General features: G+C 36.1%; 1 protein-coding gene across 1 annotated transcript in view; it reads right to left on the reverse strand.

Annotated features, from left to right (window-relative positions):
* Positions 1 to 187: 187 nt before the first annotated feature.
* The window catches only part of SLC30A7 (solute carrier family 30 member 7), a 93,492-nt gene continuing 77,573 nt past the window's right edge, over positions 188 to 16,106 (reverse strand). The window contains exons 10-11 of the mRNA XM_043875974.1: positions 14,705 to 14,854; positions 188 to 6,768 (exon numbers count right to left, since the gene is read on the reverse strand). Of these exons, the coding sequence (XP_043731909.1) occupies positions 6,721 to 6,768; positions 14,705 to 14,854 (198 nt within the window). The 3' untranslated portion in view covers positions 188 to 6,720. The remainder of the gene's footprint in view (positions 6,769 to 14,704; positions 14,855 to 16,106) is intronic.

The following is a 16,106-nucleotide window of genomic DNA, read 5'->3' on the forward strand; positions in this document are numbered from 1 at the left end:
TCTCAGAGTTTGCCCAAACTCATGTCCATTGAGTTGATGATGCCATGCAACTATGTCATCCTCCGTTGTCTCCTTCTCCTCCTGCCCTCAATCTTTCCCAGCATCAGGGTCTTTTCCAGTGAGTCAACTCCACATCAGGTGGCCAAAGTATTGGAGCTTCATCAAACGAATAGACAATTCAGGTGAAAACTTTTTAACAGAAATTTTATTGGAAGAATTTTGATAACAATCACTTATTATTCTTTTTAAATACATCTGAGGTTAAACAAAATACATGAATGTCTTCAAGTAGAAAAAAGTGAAATACACATTTGGAATTTGTTATGTTGTTCTTAGGCAAATCATAATTGCTCACTCTATATTCAAACCAAATTACAATATAGTCTTTGACATTCCAACCTAGCCTTGTGCTCAAATGTTTATTTAGAAATGTTTTGATGGTGTACTCTTCACCAAAGGAATCAAACCCAAATCAAACGTGGCCATATGTTTAAACCATTAGAGACCGGGAGGTAAAGTGTTGTATTTAAAATAAAAGTATTTAAAATATACCAAGAAGGGATTTGGCAGCTTTTCATTCACAGTATTTCTGATACAAAAGACTCATTCTGTTTGTTGATCAGACTCACAAATGTTGGGGCAAAATATCACTTGGGCAGATATATCACTAAATTTGTTACTGTTAGAGGAAGTGATGAGACTACATGACAAGCTCTTGACAGGATATGTCTAGTTCAAAACGGAATACTGAGTGTAATTGACATACATAAAATTCAAATACTAACATTCAAAACAAAGATTTTTCTTTTTTTTTTTTTGCCAGTGAAAGAGAAGTTTTACATTGGCAGCAGTAATGAAAAGAGACAGAAAATAAGAAATAGAAGCTCTACTAAAATTTATTAATTAGAGGGGAAAAAGAGAAGATATAAACTAACTTAGGAATATTTAAATCACTTAATGAATACATGTAGTGTTGCTTGTATAGAAGCACTTTCAAGATAGACCTTTGAAAGAGTTTTGGATGAAAATGCATCTGGGATAAATGAAATAGAATGGTATACACAGGCCCTTAAAGTATTGGATAATAGGAATATGGCAATTTCCTATAAAAAGAGAGACTATGGTTTCTCATTCAAAATACAGAAAATATAAAAACTCAGGTGATCCAGGTTCCACTGTCCCAGTTCTACCAACTTGCTGTCTGAACACAGTGTGCAAAACGGAACCATCTCTGCGTTCCCACTGCTCCTGTATTAAAACGAAGGAGTAGCTTACAGGGTGACTTAAAAAAAATGGCCATAGTGAGTACAAAGTCACTTATCTGTGCAAAAATGCCAGAGAAAAGCTAAGATGTCTTCTGTAATAAACAGTAAATTACTGGTTTTACCTTACTTGTGTATCCACTGCTGACTACAATAGTTACTCACTGGTTAACCAAACATTTACTGAGCATGTAAGTGTAAATTCATGCTAAATTTGCTGGTAATAGGATGTATGAGACAAAGACATTCTTTTTTTTACAGACTTTCCACCATGATCAAAGTTACAAATATTAAACTTTTCAAAGCCATGGGAAGAGTTCACAGTTAAATATTAAGTTTAAGCATAGATTAATACTAATTATGAAATATATTTCTTCCTCTTGAAGAGCTATAAAGTCTATAAAATGTAATGTAAATCAAATTGTACACATCCCTCTCTTGAAGTGCAAAATCATCTGTACTTCTTAGAAGACAACTTCCTACCAATTAATTTAATGTCTCTTGGCCAGGAGGTGTTTCTCTTCACTCACACTGGCACTGACACTTGAGTCAGTCCCTTTTAAGCAGCTAACTCTGTATCAAGAAAACATTTTACATTTTTTGAAAAAATGGTCTTAAAAGTGCTTAAAGGAGCTCTGATTGTTCATTTTAGTCTGCAGAGTTTAAGTTAAATGGCAAAGGTAGTAAGCATAGGAGAGGATCCAAAGAAGGACTGAGTCTAAACAAACGTTATGTGCTGTGCTTAGTCGCTCAGTCGTGTCCAACTCTGCGGCCCCATGGTCTGTAGCCCACCAGGCTCCTCTGTCCATGCGATTTCCCAGGCAAAAATGCTGGAGTGGGTTGCCAGTTCCTTCCCCAGGGAATTTCCCAACCCAGGGATCAAACCTGCGTCTCCTGCAAGCAGGCAGGCGGATTTTTTTTACCACTGAGCCACCTGGGAAGCCTCATAATTTTATAGGACAGTGTATTTAAGCCTGATATTACTTCCTGGATCTTTAAATCACTACAGAATGACATACAAAAAACAGAGTAGTTGTCACCAAAAAGTACTTGATCTGGAATCAGTACTCTACTACTGGCCATTCCCCAGTCAGTTCATTTACATTCTCTCAAAACAGCTTCCTCATCTGTAAAATGGAGTCATGAATTTCTTCCTCATAAGCATATTAGGAGAATCAGAAGATAAAATATATTTGAAAAAGGTCTATCAATCAATATCATGCAATATTCTTTTTTTTAAATGAAAATATAAGGATTTTACATGTGATAACATGAAAAAGGCCATACAAAGAGCCTGATACATAAATACTTAATAAAAGGGTGTTCTTTCTGTATAATTTGTAGCTAGGAAATGGTTAAACATAAACCAAAGACACCTTCATCAAAGACACATTGATTTACAGTAAATAAAACCATATCTGCAAAAATTTTTTTAATACATTTTTTCATTGTCTTGATTCTGTGGTAGAGATCTAGATCATGAAGACTTTTGGGGGATCATGTCTTCAAACAATCTTCTTCTCTGAATAAAACTTTTATTGAATGTTCTTCAAAGAGTAAAATCATTTCTTTTTTTTTTTTTTGCCAAAGTTCTTGTGAACTGGAAAATAATTTGTTTTCAAGACAGTGACAAAAAGAAAAGCAAAGTTTAACTTTCTCAAGGTAATGCTTTTAATGAAGAGTTGAAAGTCGCAATTTAACATTTGGGATTCTCTGTAAGACTTCAAAATTCTACCCTGTTGAAATTTTTGTTTTGTTCTATACAATATTTAATGCCCAATTTTGTGTGGCTCTGAGAATAATGTTAAGAATTCAAGATCCCTCCAGTGACTGAAAACTTAAAGTAACAAGAATGAAATGATATGACCTGTGAATTAGCTTTGTTTCTAAAAAGTATCAATTCACAGAACATAATCAAAATAAACTAAGCAGGCCTTAAATTGGATTTAGTCTTGGGCAATAAACAGAAAAATTTATTCACAAGTTAAAAGTATCCAATACAGAGATGTCACTATTTAAAAAAAAATCAGGAACTGGTTACACAAGAGTAGAAAAGTAAAAAAGAGTAAAAAATTAATTATATCTTTCATAAAGAATACTATGGAAATAATATTCTAAACCTCATAATTAGCTATGAAAAATAATACAGTAAAACTCCATTTATAAAGTGCCTTAATGTACCAAAAATGGAGGTCAATGTCTTTTTATTTAAAAATGCTTCTTCATCACATTTACATAAAGGCAAATATTATTACACTGGAGACACAGTACAGAAGAGTAGAAAGAACTCTTGACTTGGAGTCAGAAAACCTGGATTCTTTTCTTGACTTTGCCATTATAATTATCTCTGTGACCTTGAGCAAATGACAGCATTTCTGGGCTTCAGTTTTCTCATCTGTAAAACGAGAGGTAGAACAAGACTGCTTCTACAGACAGTCTCCTTGGATGTAAAATTCTAAAATTCTATGTTCAGCGATGAATTATTTTTATTCTTAAGCCCCAGAATTATGTTAGAGGATGCTACCATATTAATAATATCTATTAAGTTGATTATTCCGTAGGAGGTTAAAAAATATATTAGAACTCTGATCAACTGCATCTGGAGTCAGTGATTTGGCTGTTTAACAAAGGTGCACAAAAGTCACAGTATTTTGGCTACTGGTGTATACAAACAGGCTTTGAAGAATGCTGGAGCGTTCCAGGTATAAGGGAAATGCCAGTTACATCTGTTTAAACTTCCTCATGTCTCTGCAGAAGAGGCTGTGGGGATGTATGGGAACACTGAGCCACAGATAAACTAGATACTGCCTCTCAACAAAGCGCACAAGGAGCCAGCAAAACAAGGGAGCTGTGAACAGGTTAAGCCCTTCATCTCGGTCAATGTATTCTTAGATGTAAAAACACAAAACTAGTCTAGGTATATTTCTATTTGGGGAAGTTTACTTGGCAAGGTAAACATTCCCTGAGCAATACAAATTTGTTCTCCAGAGTATATTTTGGTTCTTAAAATATTAGCAAAATTATATCCCAGATGTTTTTCCCCCAAATTAGCCCAACATTAGAATCCCCAATAGAGACATTCTAAATGTATTTTATAAGAATAATCAAGTAGTATTTCTCAGTGAAATTATCTACTTTAGCAGTACATCTGTGCCAAGAACACTGAGAAGACAAAAGTATTTCCTAAGACTGAGAAAAAAAATTGTTTTCCTGTTGTACACACAGGTTTAAGAACATTTAATTAAATCATAAATGTTAATGCCAACCTGCTAAATGATATGAATTGGAGATCTCTTATAACAGGTGCAAAATAAAGAGTTTCATCTTGGTCAAATGTCCTAAAAAACCACACTCATGCACTTGTGTACTGAGAGTGTAAAACTTATTTTGACAGAAAACTTCACTTGGAATGGAGGACTCAGTGAAAGGCAGAACTGGATCTTCAGTGTGCACTGGTAAATTTTACAGGCCAATGCAAATATTACCTCTGTATGCGAAGTATCAGTACAGTTTCACATAATTAGGTTTTAAAGGCACACATCGAAGTCCCTGCCTTCATGCAGACCTGTCACTTTCTACAACATGCCAAAACCTACAGAGTATCTCAGGCTTGGCAGTGGATGCAAACTTCCAAGTGACTACTTAAACTTACAGTGAAAAAGCAGTACCGTTATCAGAACATTTCCTTTTATTACCCTCTTGAAACATCTTAACAATTGTTTCACTTGAAAGTATTCTGTTGACAGGAATTTTTAGCTTCAGAACTGCCTGGCAGTATGTAAAAATACTTTGAAAATACTACATAATCTGCAGAAAAAGGAGACTATCAATAGTTCACGGCAATCTGCAGTGGTTTAGAAAAGCATGAAGCAAGTAGTCTGTAGTTTACAGTATATTTCATAAATTGTAGGTCAGAAATAGGGTAATAGGTACTCTGAAACTTAAGACAAAACCAACAGTGATTTCTGCCACATCAGTGAAAAAGTGCTTATTACTTATCTTCATTCTAAACATTCATTTCCATCCTGCAGGGTTCCCCCCACCAAAAATTTTTTTTAAATTTTTCCCTTTCAGTTAAAAAGGAATGTACATTACGAGAAAATGAAGTACAGTGGGAAAATATCTATGCAGATCAATTTCTTCATAAAACACAGAGAACATTTAAGTAGAGTGTTCAAGCACTTATCTCAAATTGCAATTTTATTTTTCAAATAAACAAGAACCTAGAAATCAACTTATTTACGAACTTCCAAGATACTTGTGTTAGGAGTTCTACATTAGCACATTTACTCCATACCTTCAATACTTCAAACTCAGTAAAATGCCATTTTAGGATTCCTGAAAGCAACTGTATTTTTGCAATGCTTGCATAGGAAAACAAATTATAGGACTTGGCATTTGAAAAACGAAAAAGCAAAATAACATTGTCACAACCTTTTCTGCTTTCATTCTACATGCTTTTCCCTTTCATTAAGAGAATCTTTAAAAACAGCAAAGAGATACAGGAAAGTTTATCATAGACACAGTAGCTTTTTAGAAATTTGAAATTCAGCAGATGTCATAAGTCAAAACACCTGTCTGTATAACAGAAGCATCTGCAAAGTTTTGAAAACACAGTCCACAAAATAATTTAATAACTGAATTTGATTTAAAAAGCAAAATAACACCTTTTATTTTTTGATGAGAGAGCAATAAAAGGCAAATTTTTCTGTATCTAAACCTATGCTTGAAGTACACAAAAAGACATCTGTATATGTTACTAACAAGAGTCTTATTTTGTACAGAATACAGAATACCCATTAAAAAAAAATACACATGACCTCTGATGGAACATTTCTATGCTGGCAAATACATTTTCTGATACAAAGGCACTTTGAAAACCCAATACGGTTTGGTTCATAAGTTTGCAAGGTACAAACAATTTCACAAACATATGATTATATTGAAAAACGTCAACAACTGTGACATTACATATAAAACAGATTTCCATTTCTTTTTTTTTTTTCTTTTTTAAAATAACACTGGTTTTGTGGGAATGAAAGCAGTGGTTTCCAGCAGCTTCAGTGAAGACATTCCAGATGATTAGAGACCCACAGTCTGAATTTCTTACTGGCTAGGATGAGGGGTGGGAGTGAGGGCATTTGAAATGAAAAAAAAAAAAAAGGAAACAACACCAAGAAAACATTACCCTGGAACCAAACTAGAAACCTCAGAAATCAAAATGGTTTGGTGAGAAGAGCACAAAGACAAGACCAGAAGTCCAGGAGAGGTCCTCTTACTTCTGACCCCTTGGTTGTAAACTCCCGGCAGAGCACAAACGGTGGACTCCACCTGGTCTACTTGGCGCTGGGGAGTTGTAGTGACGATTTCTCTTTTCAGAAAGCTAGGTACAATGTTTAGGATTGTACAGTACCAGAAAAATTAGGTCCCCCCAAAAAGCATAGTTTCTTTTCACTCATTACATGGCCGCAAAGTCAATCTGTACATAAAGCTGTCTCACTCCGGCCTGAAAAGTTAAAAAAAAAAAAAATGAGAAAATTAAACAAACTATTACAGACTATATATTTCTGAAAAGTAGTAGGAAAAAAAAATTTTTTCTTTCTTTTTGAAAAAGGGAAGAATTATTTTTCTCTTCTGTCTTTGGGAAAGAATTCTCTATTTTTCATCATAAAGTGCCAATGATTTTATTTTAGAAACAAGTATGTTAATAAGTTACAAAAACAAACAGAAAGATTCTCCATATAGCTCTACAAAAGAAAGCTGTGCTACTAATTACATGCCTTGCCCAAGTGAATTTTGGAAAAATGAGGTTACCCATCTACCTGTATTCTCCTAGAGAGAACACCACAGTGATTGACGAGTTGGCTATTAAAACCAGAAGTCAATGCCATCTAAATCTTCCTATGATAAATGATTTGTAAACACTGAAATAAGTAAAACCATGTATTAGTTATTCATTCCTTTACACTCCAACTCATCCCTTCAATTTTGGATATAAACTTGCTATTCAAGGACACTGCTCTCAAAATTGCCCCCATCTCTTCTGTTATCAATTTTTCTGTATTTGCTGTCTACAATTCCTTTACTCTCTTCTCTCTTGAAACCGTTTCAACCAAACTTTTGCGGCCAACCACTTCCCCTAAATTGCTCAGACCAGTGCTCAATTCTCAGTCCTCATCTTAGTAACTCGCCTAGCAGCAAGGACACAGGGGATCAGTTCCTCCTGCTGAAACACTTTTCCCACTCTTAGCTTCCAGAGTACTCACTGATTGCCCTTTTACCTCACTTATCAGTCTTTCTCAGTCTCCTTTGTGGGTTCTGCCTCCTGTCTTTGAACACTAAACACTCAAATACCCAAAGACTCAATCCTCAGATCCCTTCTTTTTTGATACCCCCCCCCTACATGGTCTTACCCAATATTCAGACTTTCAGTACTGTCTACATTCTCACATTGTTTGTAGGCTGAAACCTACCCACCATATACTTGACAGTTCTACTCATGAACATCTGAAAGCACCGAAACACAGCTAAGCTGATCACTATCTCCTCCCCTCAAACCTGCTGATCAGGTATCTTCTCCAGCTCAAGTTCTCCCTCAGTGTTGCAACTGCTCTGATCACTTTACGGAACCTCCACGGCTATCCCCTGGCCTGAGTCTCTATCATCTCTTACCTGTACTCTGTAACGGCCTGCGATCTAGTTTTCACTCTTTTAGCTTTGCACTGCTTTGGTCTGTTTCCAGCAGAGCAACTACGGTGCTGCCACTCTGTCACCCAAACCCAACAACAGTTTAATCTCCCTTAGTCCTTAGGTCTGAGTCCTTACAGTGCCCTTTAAAGCCCTCCCATGATCTGGTCCCTGATTCCCTCTCTTGTTTTACTTCGTACTCTTCTCCCTTTGGTCACTCTATTCCAGCCACAACTGGCTCTTCTGCCTGGAACAATGGTCCTAAAGACTGCCGCGTGACATATTCCCTCTCTTGTCACATCTCTACTCAGATGTCAGTGAGGATTACTCTGACCACCCTATATCAAATGCAGTCAATTCATTCATCCAACAAATAGTTTTGTGCATCTCTTAGAATTCCTGGTACTGTTCTATGCCCTGGGAATACAATAGCCAACAAAACAGGTATAAAATACCTTGTGCTCATGGAGTTTATAAGCTATTGGGAACTAATAAGGAGGGGAGATGATAAAAAATCAAGCATATATAGTATGTCAGATGAGACGATGAGATAGATATCATCTATCTATATATCTATCCATCCATAAAGAAAAAAAAAACAAAAAACAAAGCTTGGTGCAAGAAACGGTAAATGCCTCAGCACCTCTGGTCTCCCTACTCTGCTCTCCTTATCTATAACACTTATTACTTGCTAATATATCATAAAACTTCTTTGCTGTGATACTGTTTATTGTCACTCTCCATTGATAATGGACTCTCTCTGAAATAAAAAGATTGTCTATTTTTTCACTGCTGACTCCCAGAACCTCAAGTAGTGCCCACCACACAGTAAGTGATTAACAGCTGGATGAAGTGAAATTCTACTAATTTCCTTCTTTCAAATAAACAATTTGAAAAACATTAAAGCATGCAATCAGTTACAATAAGCACTTTGTCAGTAACACAGAATGAAAAGTAAATTAGAACATTTAAAAGAAAGGAAAATCCAGAGTGGGGGATAAAATAATAATGCTACCTTTTCATAGGAATTTCTGGGCTCTTCAAAGCATTGCTTCTAGCATGGCTTTCTTTCCCCCTAGCATTCAAGTTGGAGGGCTGTGCCCAACACTATGAATGCCCAAAGAGGCAGGAGCTGCTCTAATGAAATAAAAAGCCCGATAAGACCCCAGTGCCTTTCCAGCACAGAAAACATGTTAGCTTTTTTGTCTCATTAAAAAGGAAAAAAAAACCCTTGCTGTGGTAAAGTTAAAGTTCTCTGAAAATGCATTTAATAGCATGCACTCCTTAAAGAGGTCTGTGGCAGAAAAAAGATAGAACTTAATATCTTATGATTTTAAGCTAAAAACTGAAAGAAAATCTCAGTTTTTCTAATTTTAGAATTGTGGATAAATATCAATCCTACCTATCTCACAAAACTGTGTGTATTCATTCAGTATTTGACATTTAATAAACCCTTGTTACATAACAGGCACTACTATAAGGATCATGTGTGAACATATGAGAAAGATTTTACATGCTATAAAAAACAAATTATGATTGATTATATTTGATTTACTCAACCCAGATGGGCCCCAAAATAACTGTACTTAGGAAACCCTTTTGCAAATTTCTTGCATATCTAACCTCAAGTTGTTCTTCAGTGGTCAAGTTGTATCCAACTCTTTATTGCCCAAATAAACTGGCTTAATTTCTTTTCAACAAACTTGTTAATGAAAGTTAAATGGACAAAATTAGTTGGTCTCCCATTATTATCTCTGCCACTTTCCTAAATCCTGGCCCAAATACAGTGAAGATGGTAATAAGAAATGAGGTAGCCCAAGGCAATAAAAAAAAAAGGGAGAAAAACAAAGAGGCTAGGTAAATTGATCTTTGCATAATCATGAGTTAATTACTCAAGCTGGTATTTTTCCCCTAAGGGCCCACTGCTTCATACAAAAGCTCTGTCTAACAGAAAAGTGATGTGTTTCATCCGTCTGGCTGGATGGGCACAGCTTTAGGTCTTCCAGTTTCCCATTTTCCCTTCTCAATTTCCTTCAAAGTAGAGAGAAAAAGTGAAATTTTCAAAGACTCCTATAGTATGTCATCTACTTGCTGAACACAAACTAGGTTTCCTATACAGTTTATTCCCATGACAAATACTCCAGGAGATCAAAACGGTGCTTGGTTCCCTTAAATATTCTACTATCGGGATGACACTAGCACTCAGAGGCCTGCTGAGGGCTGTCCTTCAAAAAAGTGAAAACCATAGAGTACTTGTATCTTATATCCTGAGAATCATGTACAAACCATAAAAAAAATCAGTTAAAACTTTTTAAAATGGGAAAGACAGTTATTTTAAACACCTATGCTTTTAAGAAAATTTAGAAAAATAAACAATATGGCTACAGAAAATTAATGATTGCTTGTACTTCTCTACCAATTCTCAAAAACTACACAAACTTTCTACTTTAGTTTTTGACTGAAAGCATTAATCTTTACCCCATAAAAATGAATTTTTGAAAAACTGCCTTAGTCTCTCATGTGAAAACAAAATCATCTCAGAATTCATGAAACAGTGACTGAAAATGATGAAATTACAAGTCATGAACAATCACGTGGGTCTGGGCTCCTTTTTCTATAAACTGGGGCTAATACCCCACCTGTCTTGTAAGGATAGACTGATGAATTAGGCACCCATCACAGTGCCTGGCATGTGGAGGGCTCTCAATAAGGCCAGCTGCTGATGCTGTTGTTATATCCACCATCATCAACAAATGAGCACTTAAACCCTGTGGATTAATGAAAAACAACCAACACTTACAAAAGATTAACCCCCCTCCCCACCCCCAAACAGGAAAGGGTGGAAAAAGAGCTCACCACCTGGAAGACTGGATAGCCTTTTCCTCCTTTCTACTCTCACCTCCCAGGACACAACAAGTGGGGTGATGTCTGCTGTCAGAAACACTGAAGGGATTATGCATGCAGGAGAGTGGTGGAGGTGGGAGGTTCTGAATCTTGGGGAACTCTCAACTGGGCTAGTGAGGAGGCTCTTCAGGTTCCTCCTGGGTATCAGTGTTAACTTCTATTTTGAGCCTAGAGACTAGAGCACAGAAGGCTGAAGCAGGAAGCCGAGGAGTTAGGACTTAACAGGCAGAAACAGGCCAGAAGAGAAAAAATGGAAGATATCAAGATAGAAGTTCTACTGAAGAGTAAATAACATGCATTAAGTTAAATTGTCTTTTCTGCTTTGTGGAGCTGAGGAGGGTTATGAGCCCAAGCATGTTCTAGATTTTTCTTCTAACATTATTTCTAAACAAAAGTGTCTAAAAAATTAACAGATAATATCAGCCAGTTCAAAACAAGAAACATAAAACGATAAACTGCTTTCCTCATCCAGTTTCCCACGTCCACATCCTGTTCAAATACTAAATGTAAATAATGTTTTCTAGTTCATCAATTCCCAAAAGATACATCATTTTTAAAAAGTTAGTGCATGCAGTGAGGAGAATGGACTTTTTCAATGTCAACAAAAACCCTGTAGTTTAAAACTGGATTATCACTTAACTAATAATCCCAAAGAAATATAAATACTGAAGAGACTTCTACCAATTCACTTGTGTTATTCTACATTTATGACAGCAACCCAGCTGCCTTAACCATTCATGATTAAGTGATAACTATGGAAAATGAAAATAAAAAGACATGCTTAATGTACAGTTCCAAAAGAGTCACAAAGTTTACAGATTTATAAACAAAACAAAAAGTTATAGTTCTCAAATTTAATGTTAACCTCAAAGTTATCTCCATACAAATTTTAACAAGAACAACTTAAAAAAAATTTTAATCAATTTAAGATCAGCTCTAAGAAAAATACTTTAAAATATCATAGAAGTACCAGGTATTGAGAAAATTCTTCTTTTGGTCTTTTGGACCTAAGGCCACCAGTATTTAAAGTCTTTCTACAAGAAAAGTACTTAAAGCATTAGTGTAATTTTTTTCTAAAAAATGAAACAATCTGAGTTTTATTACTTTTGGTAAGTAAAATCTATGATTAAGATGTAATTTAAATTTTTTAAAAATGTAAAAAACTTAAATTTCAATTTAAGAATTGAAAATGTTACTGCAAGCCCTAGGATATACTCATAGCATAATGAATATGTGTGATGAGGGCATAAGCAGAAAAGGAAAATAATTTTTAAAAAATCCTTCAATTTCACATATTTCAGAACCAAAATAATTATCACACATCAACTTACAATCATTAAATGTGTGGAATGAAAGTTATGAGTAGGGTGACTTCACTCTCCTCACTGGGGAAAATGTGTTGAACCATTTTCACTGCAAGCCTAAGACAGTCCCTGGTCTCTGCAAGGAATGAAATCAAGCTGGTTTGACCTTAGCTGATAAAAAGGCTTAAATATGTTTTAGAGCTGAAAATTTTCAAAACCCAAACACAGCTTCCAAAACCAAAGAAGCAGCTGAGTAAACTCAATTTCAGCCATTTTCAAAGCCAAGATTTCTACGGTTACCAAAAGAACCTCCCTCCACACACTTCAATTACAACTTCAGCAGTTCTTAGCACAGACACCACTGCTTGTGCATTTCTAAACCAGTAAATCACACTCCTTTCTCAGAGGAAGAACTGTGACTTAAGTGCCAAAGTTTTAGGACAGCATGAGGTATTCTAGAGCTGGACAGACGCTCATGCTGTGAGGGTGGAAGGACATGGTATAACTAGGAGAAAATCGATAGACTGAAGGAAAGAATCATGATCTAGAAACGGCAGTGGAAAGCAAGGTTGTTGAAAGCTACTGAAGGCCAGCCATGCTCTCCTTTTTGCCTCTGAAAAAGGGAGGAGGTGTGAGAAGGATTCTGACTTACTGTGAAGGTTTTTACATGCTGCATTATGAAACTCACAATAGTATAGGTTTCTTACAGCACCTGCTAAGAAAAGACTTGGTTCTTAAAAGTCTAGGATAAACAAATGATACTAGTATACTGTTTTGCAGTAGAGTAAGTCTTGCTGTTGCCTACATTATAGGACCATTTCATTAATTATTCCAAAGGAACATAACCATACATCTCTCTTTTATTAGACAAGAGAGATCATTTAATTTATGCTAAGGTCCTGAATTTAAACTGTCCATCTGTCCCTCTCTCTTTCTCTCATTTGTATATGAGGCTTAGAAGGGTCTTTTAAGGCTTTAGAGAGAAAGTAACAATTGAATCGGACCTTTACATTAGAGTAGGATTTTTGTCTCACACAGATAAGTAGAGTCTAGTGGGGCTGGAGTATGAAGTACATGGCAGTGAATAGCAGGAGAGAGGCTTGAAAAGTGAACTGGGTCATGCTAGAAAGTTTGGGCTCTATCCTGGTGGTAATGAGGAGCCAGCGAAGTTTTATTTTTTAACTTTTTAGTTTGAAAAAGACTTAAAGACAAAAGAATAGCGCAATAAATACCTATCTACCCATCACCTATATAAACCAATCGCCAACATTTTGCCATATTTGCTTTTTATTTCTGTATGTGTATTTATTTGTAATCCTTTTCTCTTTTGCTGAAGCATTGGAAAGTTAGACATCCTGACGCTCTGCCACTAAATCCTTCGGCATGTATCTCCTCAGAACATGAGTTTTCTTCTCCAGCCACAGTACCGTATCACACCCAAGAAGTTTAACACCTACATAATTATGTGAACTATTATGTATCCATATTTCAATTTCCTGATTACCCAGCAATTTCCTTTGTGATGTTTCTCCCCGGTTTAAGGTCCAGTCAGGCACCACAGGCTGCCATTTAATTGTGAAGTCTCCTCTAATTTAGAAAAAGCCGCTATCGTTCCTTTTATTCCTTTCATGACACTTTTTAAGAGTCCAGGGTGACAGGCCACAAGCTGGGTTTGTCTGGTTGTTTATTAGTGACTGGATTTACATTAACCGTTTCTGGCAAAAGTACTACACAGGTCATGTATACTTCCCACTGCATCACATTAGGAGGCCTGGGTCAGTTTTTAAGCACAGATTTTTATGGCATGGAATCAGTTTCCACATTAGATTTATGTGTTAGATAAATTTGGCAGCAGTGTCAACATCTACATTTTCTGCCAAGTATTTCCAGCAAACCAGAACCAGCCCCCTCCAAAAAAGATCTGTGGTCTCTCTCTCCTCAGATATTCTTGACATGATGTTCTTATTTTGCCAGTAGGTTCAGAATAACCTAGTAATCACTTTTAGTTTATCAGTCACTATGTCAACTCATGATGGCATAAACATTACCTGTTATAATTTGGTTGCAGCCATGAACTGACTAATTCATGATTCCATATACAGAATTAAGAAAAACTCAAGAGCATCTTAAGTCATTAAATCACAAAGAAGGAGCAGTGGCTTTGCTATCGACAAAAATGTTAAAAGAGAGTTTGCTTTAAGTTAAAGTGACTTACCAGGCATTATCCTTATTCCAAATACTATCTTAGAATTCCTAGCTTCAAACAGCATATAACATGTCTTATAAGGAGTGTCAGTAAGGGAGAATCTACTTTTTCATAAGGAGCTCAAATCAGCTCAATAATGAATAAACAGGACTATCTTCATTAAGAGTATTCACAAAAGCAAGGATCTCCCAAATTTGACTCTGTGATTGAAAAAATCTTTTATATATACCTCACAGTATAGAATATATATATATTTAATATGTTAAGTAGTAAATATTTTTAAAACTAGTAGATACAATAAATTCCTAGACCCTTAAAAGAGGTTAGTAAAAATATCATACCTGAGTAAAAATGTTATGCGTTTGGCTTAAAATCCACCTGGCATCCGCATCAGGTGCTACTACTAATTTCAAGGTCCCAACATAAACATCAGAACATAAGGTCCAGAAATGCTGTTCTTGTAAACTGTAAACGCCTTGCAACTGCTGCACCTAAAATATGAAGAGCAGATATTAACGTGAAATCAAATATAAGTGGATGCAACATAAATCATTACACAACACATCAGTAAACATGGAGTGTACCCTCTAAGGAAGAACGTGGGCTGGTGGGCTGGGTTCAAACTGATTGACAAACACCTACTGAGTACTTACTACATGCTGGTACTATGACAGGTGTTCAGGAAATATAAATGAACACATATCAAAATTTGCAGGGCACAGCTGAGAGAGTGCCCAGGGGAAATTTACATTTTCAAATACAGCTGACCGGAGAAGAGTGCAGGGGAAGGGACACCAGCCTGCCGCTCAGTCAAGAATCTGGGGATGCAACCAACCATGGACCATACAGTACTGTGGAATTTACCACTAGGGGGAAAAAAAATCCATGTATAAGTAGAACGTGCAGTTCAAACCTGTGTTGTTCAAGAGTCAACCATACATCGATCAGAGGATAAATATAAATACAAATGAGCTAAGAAATTAGGAAAAGAACAACAAAGTCAACTTAAGAAATAAAAAGAAAAGAAATAAAGGATGGGAAGCAGAAATGTGGAAATCATGGAATTCTCAATGTCAAAACACTACTTCTTTGAAAAAAATCAATGAGCTAGAGAGTCAGTGTTTTATACACAGTGGGGGCATATTTTAGACAGGATGAGTCTTCATTGTGTACAACTGTCAGAAACTACAGGATCTTTGCACTCCCAGGACCCAGAAAACTAAATGCCAACATATACCCTTCCCCAACTCATGTGACAACTAAAAACGGGAGGGATGGCTCTAAGTCTTTCCAATGGCTCCCTACGTGTTCCTCACCCTGAGGTTGAGAACCAGTGACAGGACAAACTGATGGAGTTAAAAAAATAAATATGTAACTAAACAAAGTACAAAATGAAAAAGGAAAACAACTACCAATAACAGATTTAGAAAAACATAAAAGGGAACACTATAATATATGAATGTATCAACATATGAGGATACAATATTATAACCGAGTAGAATCCTAATACTTTTCACCATCTCTACTGCTATCAGTCCAGTTAAAGCCACTCTAGTTTGATTAAGTAAGTGGTCTCCCTATTGCTAGCCTTGCACCTCTTCATCTAGCCTCAAAATAGGAGCCCAAGTGCGGTTCTGTTGCTTTAAGTCAGATGCTTTCATTCTGCTCAAAATCCTCAGTAGATTCCCATCTTACTCTGAACCAAAACCAGTGCTTCCACAATACTCATGGACCCATGGGATG

The sequence above is a fragment of the Cervus elaphus genome, chromosome 20 (assembly GCF_910594005.1).
Source record: "Cervus elaphus chromosome 20, mCerEla1.1, whole genome shotgun sequence".
NCBI classification, from domain to species: domain Eukaryota; kingdom Metazoa; phylum Chordata; class Mammalia; order Artiodactyla; family Cervidae; genus Cervus; species Cervus elaphus.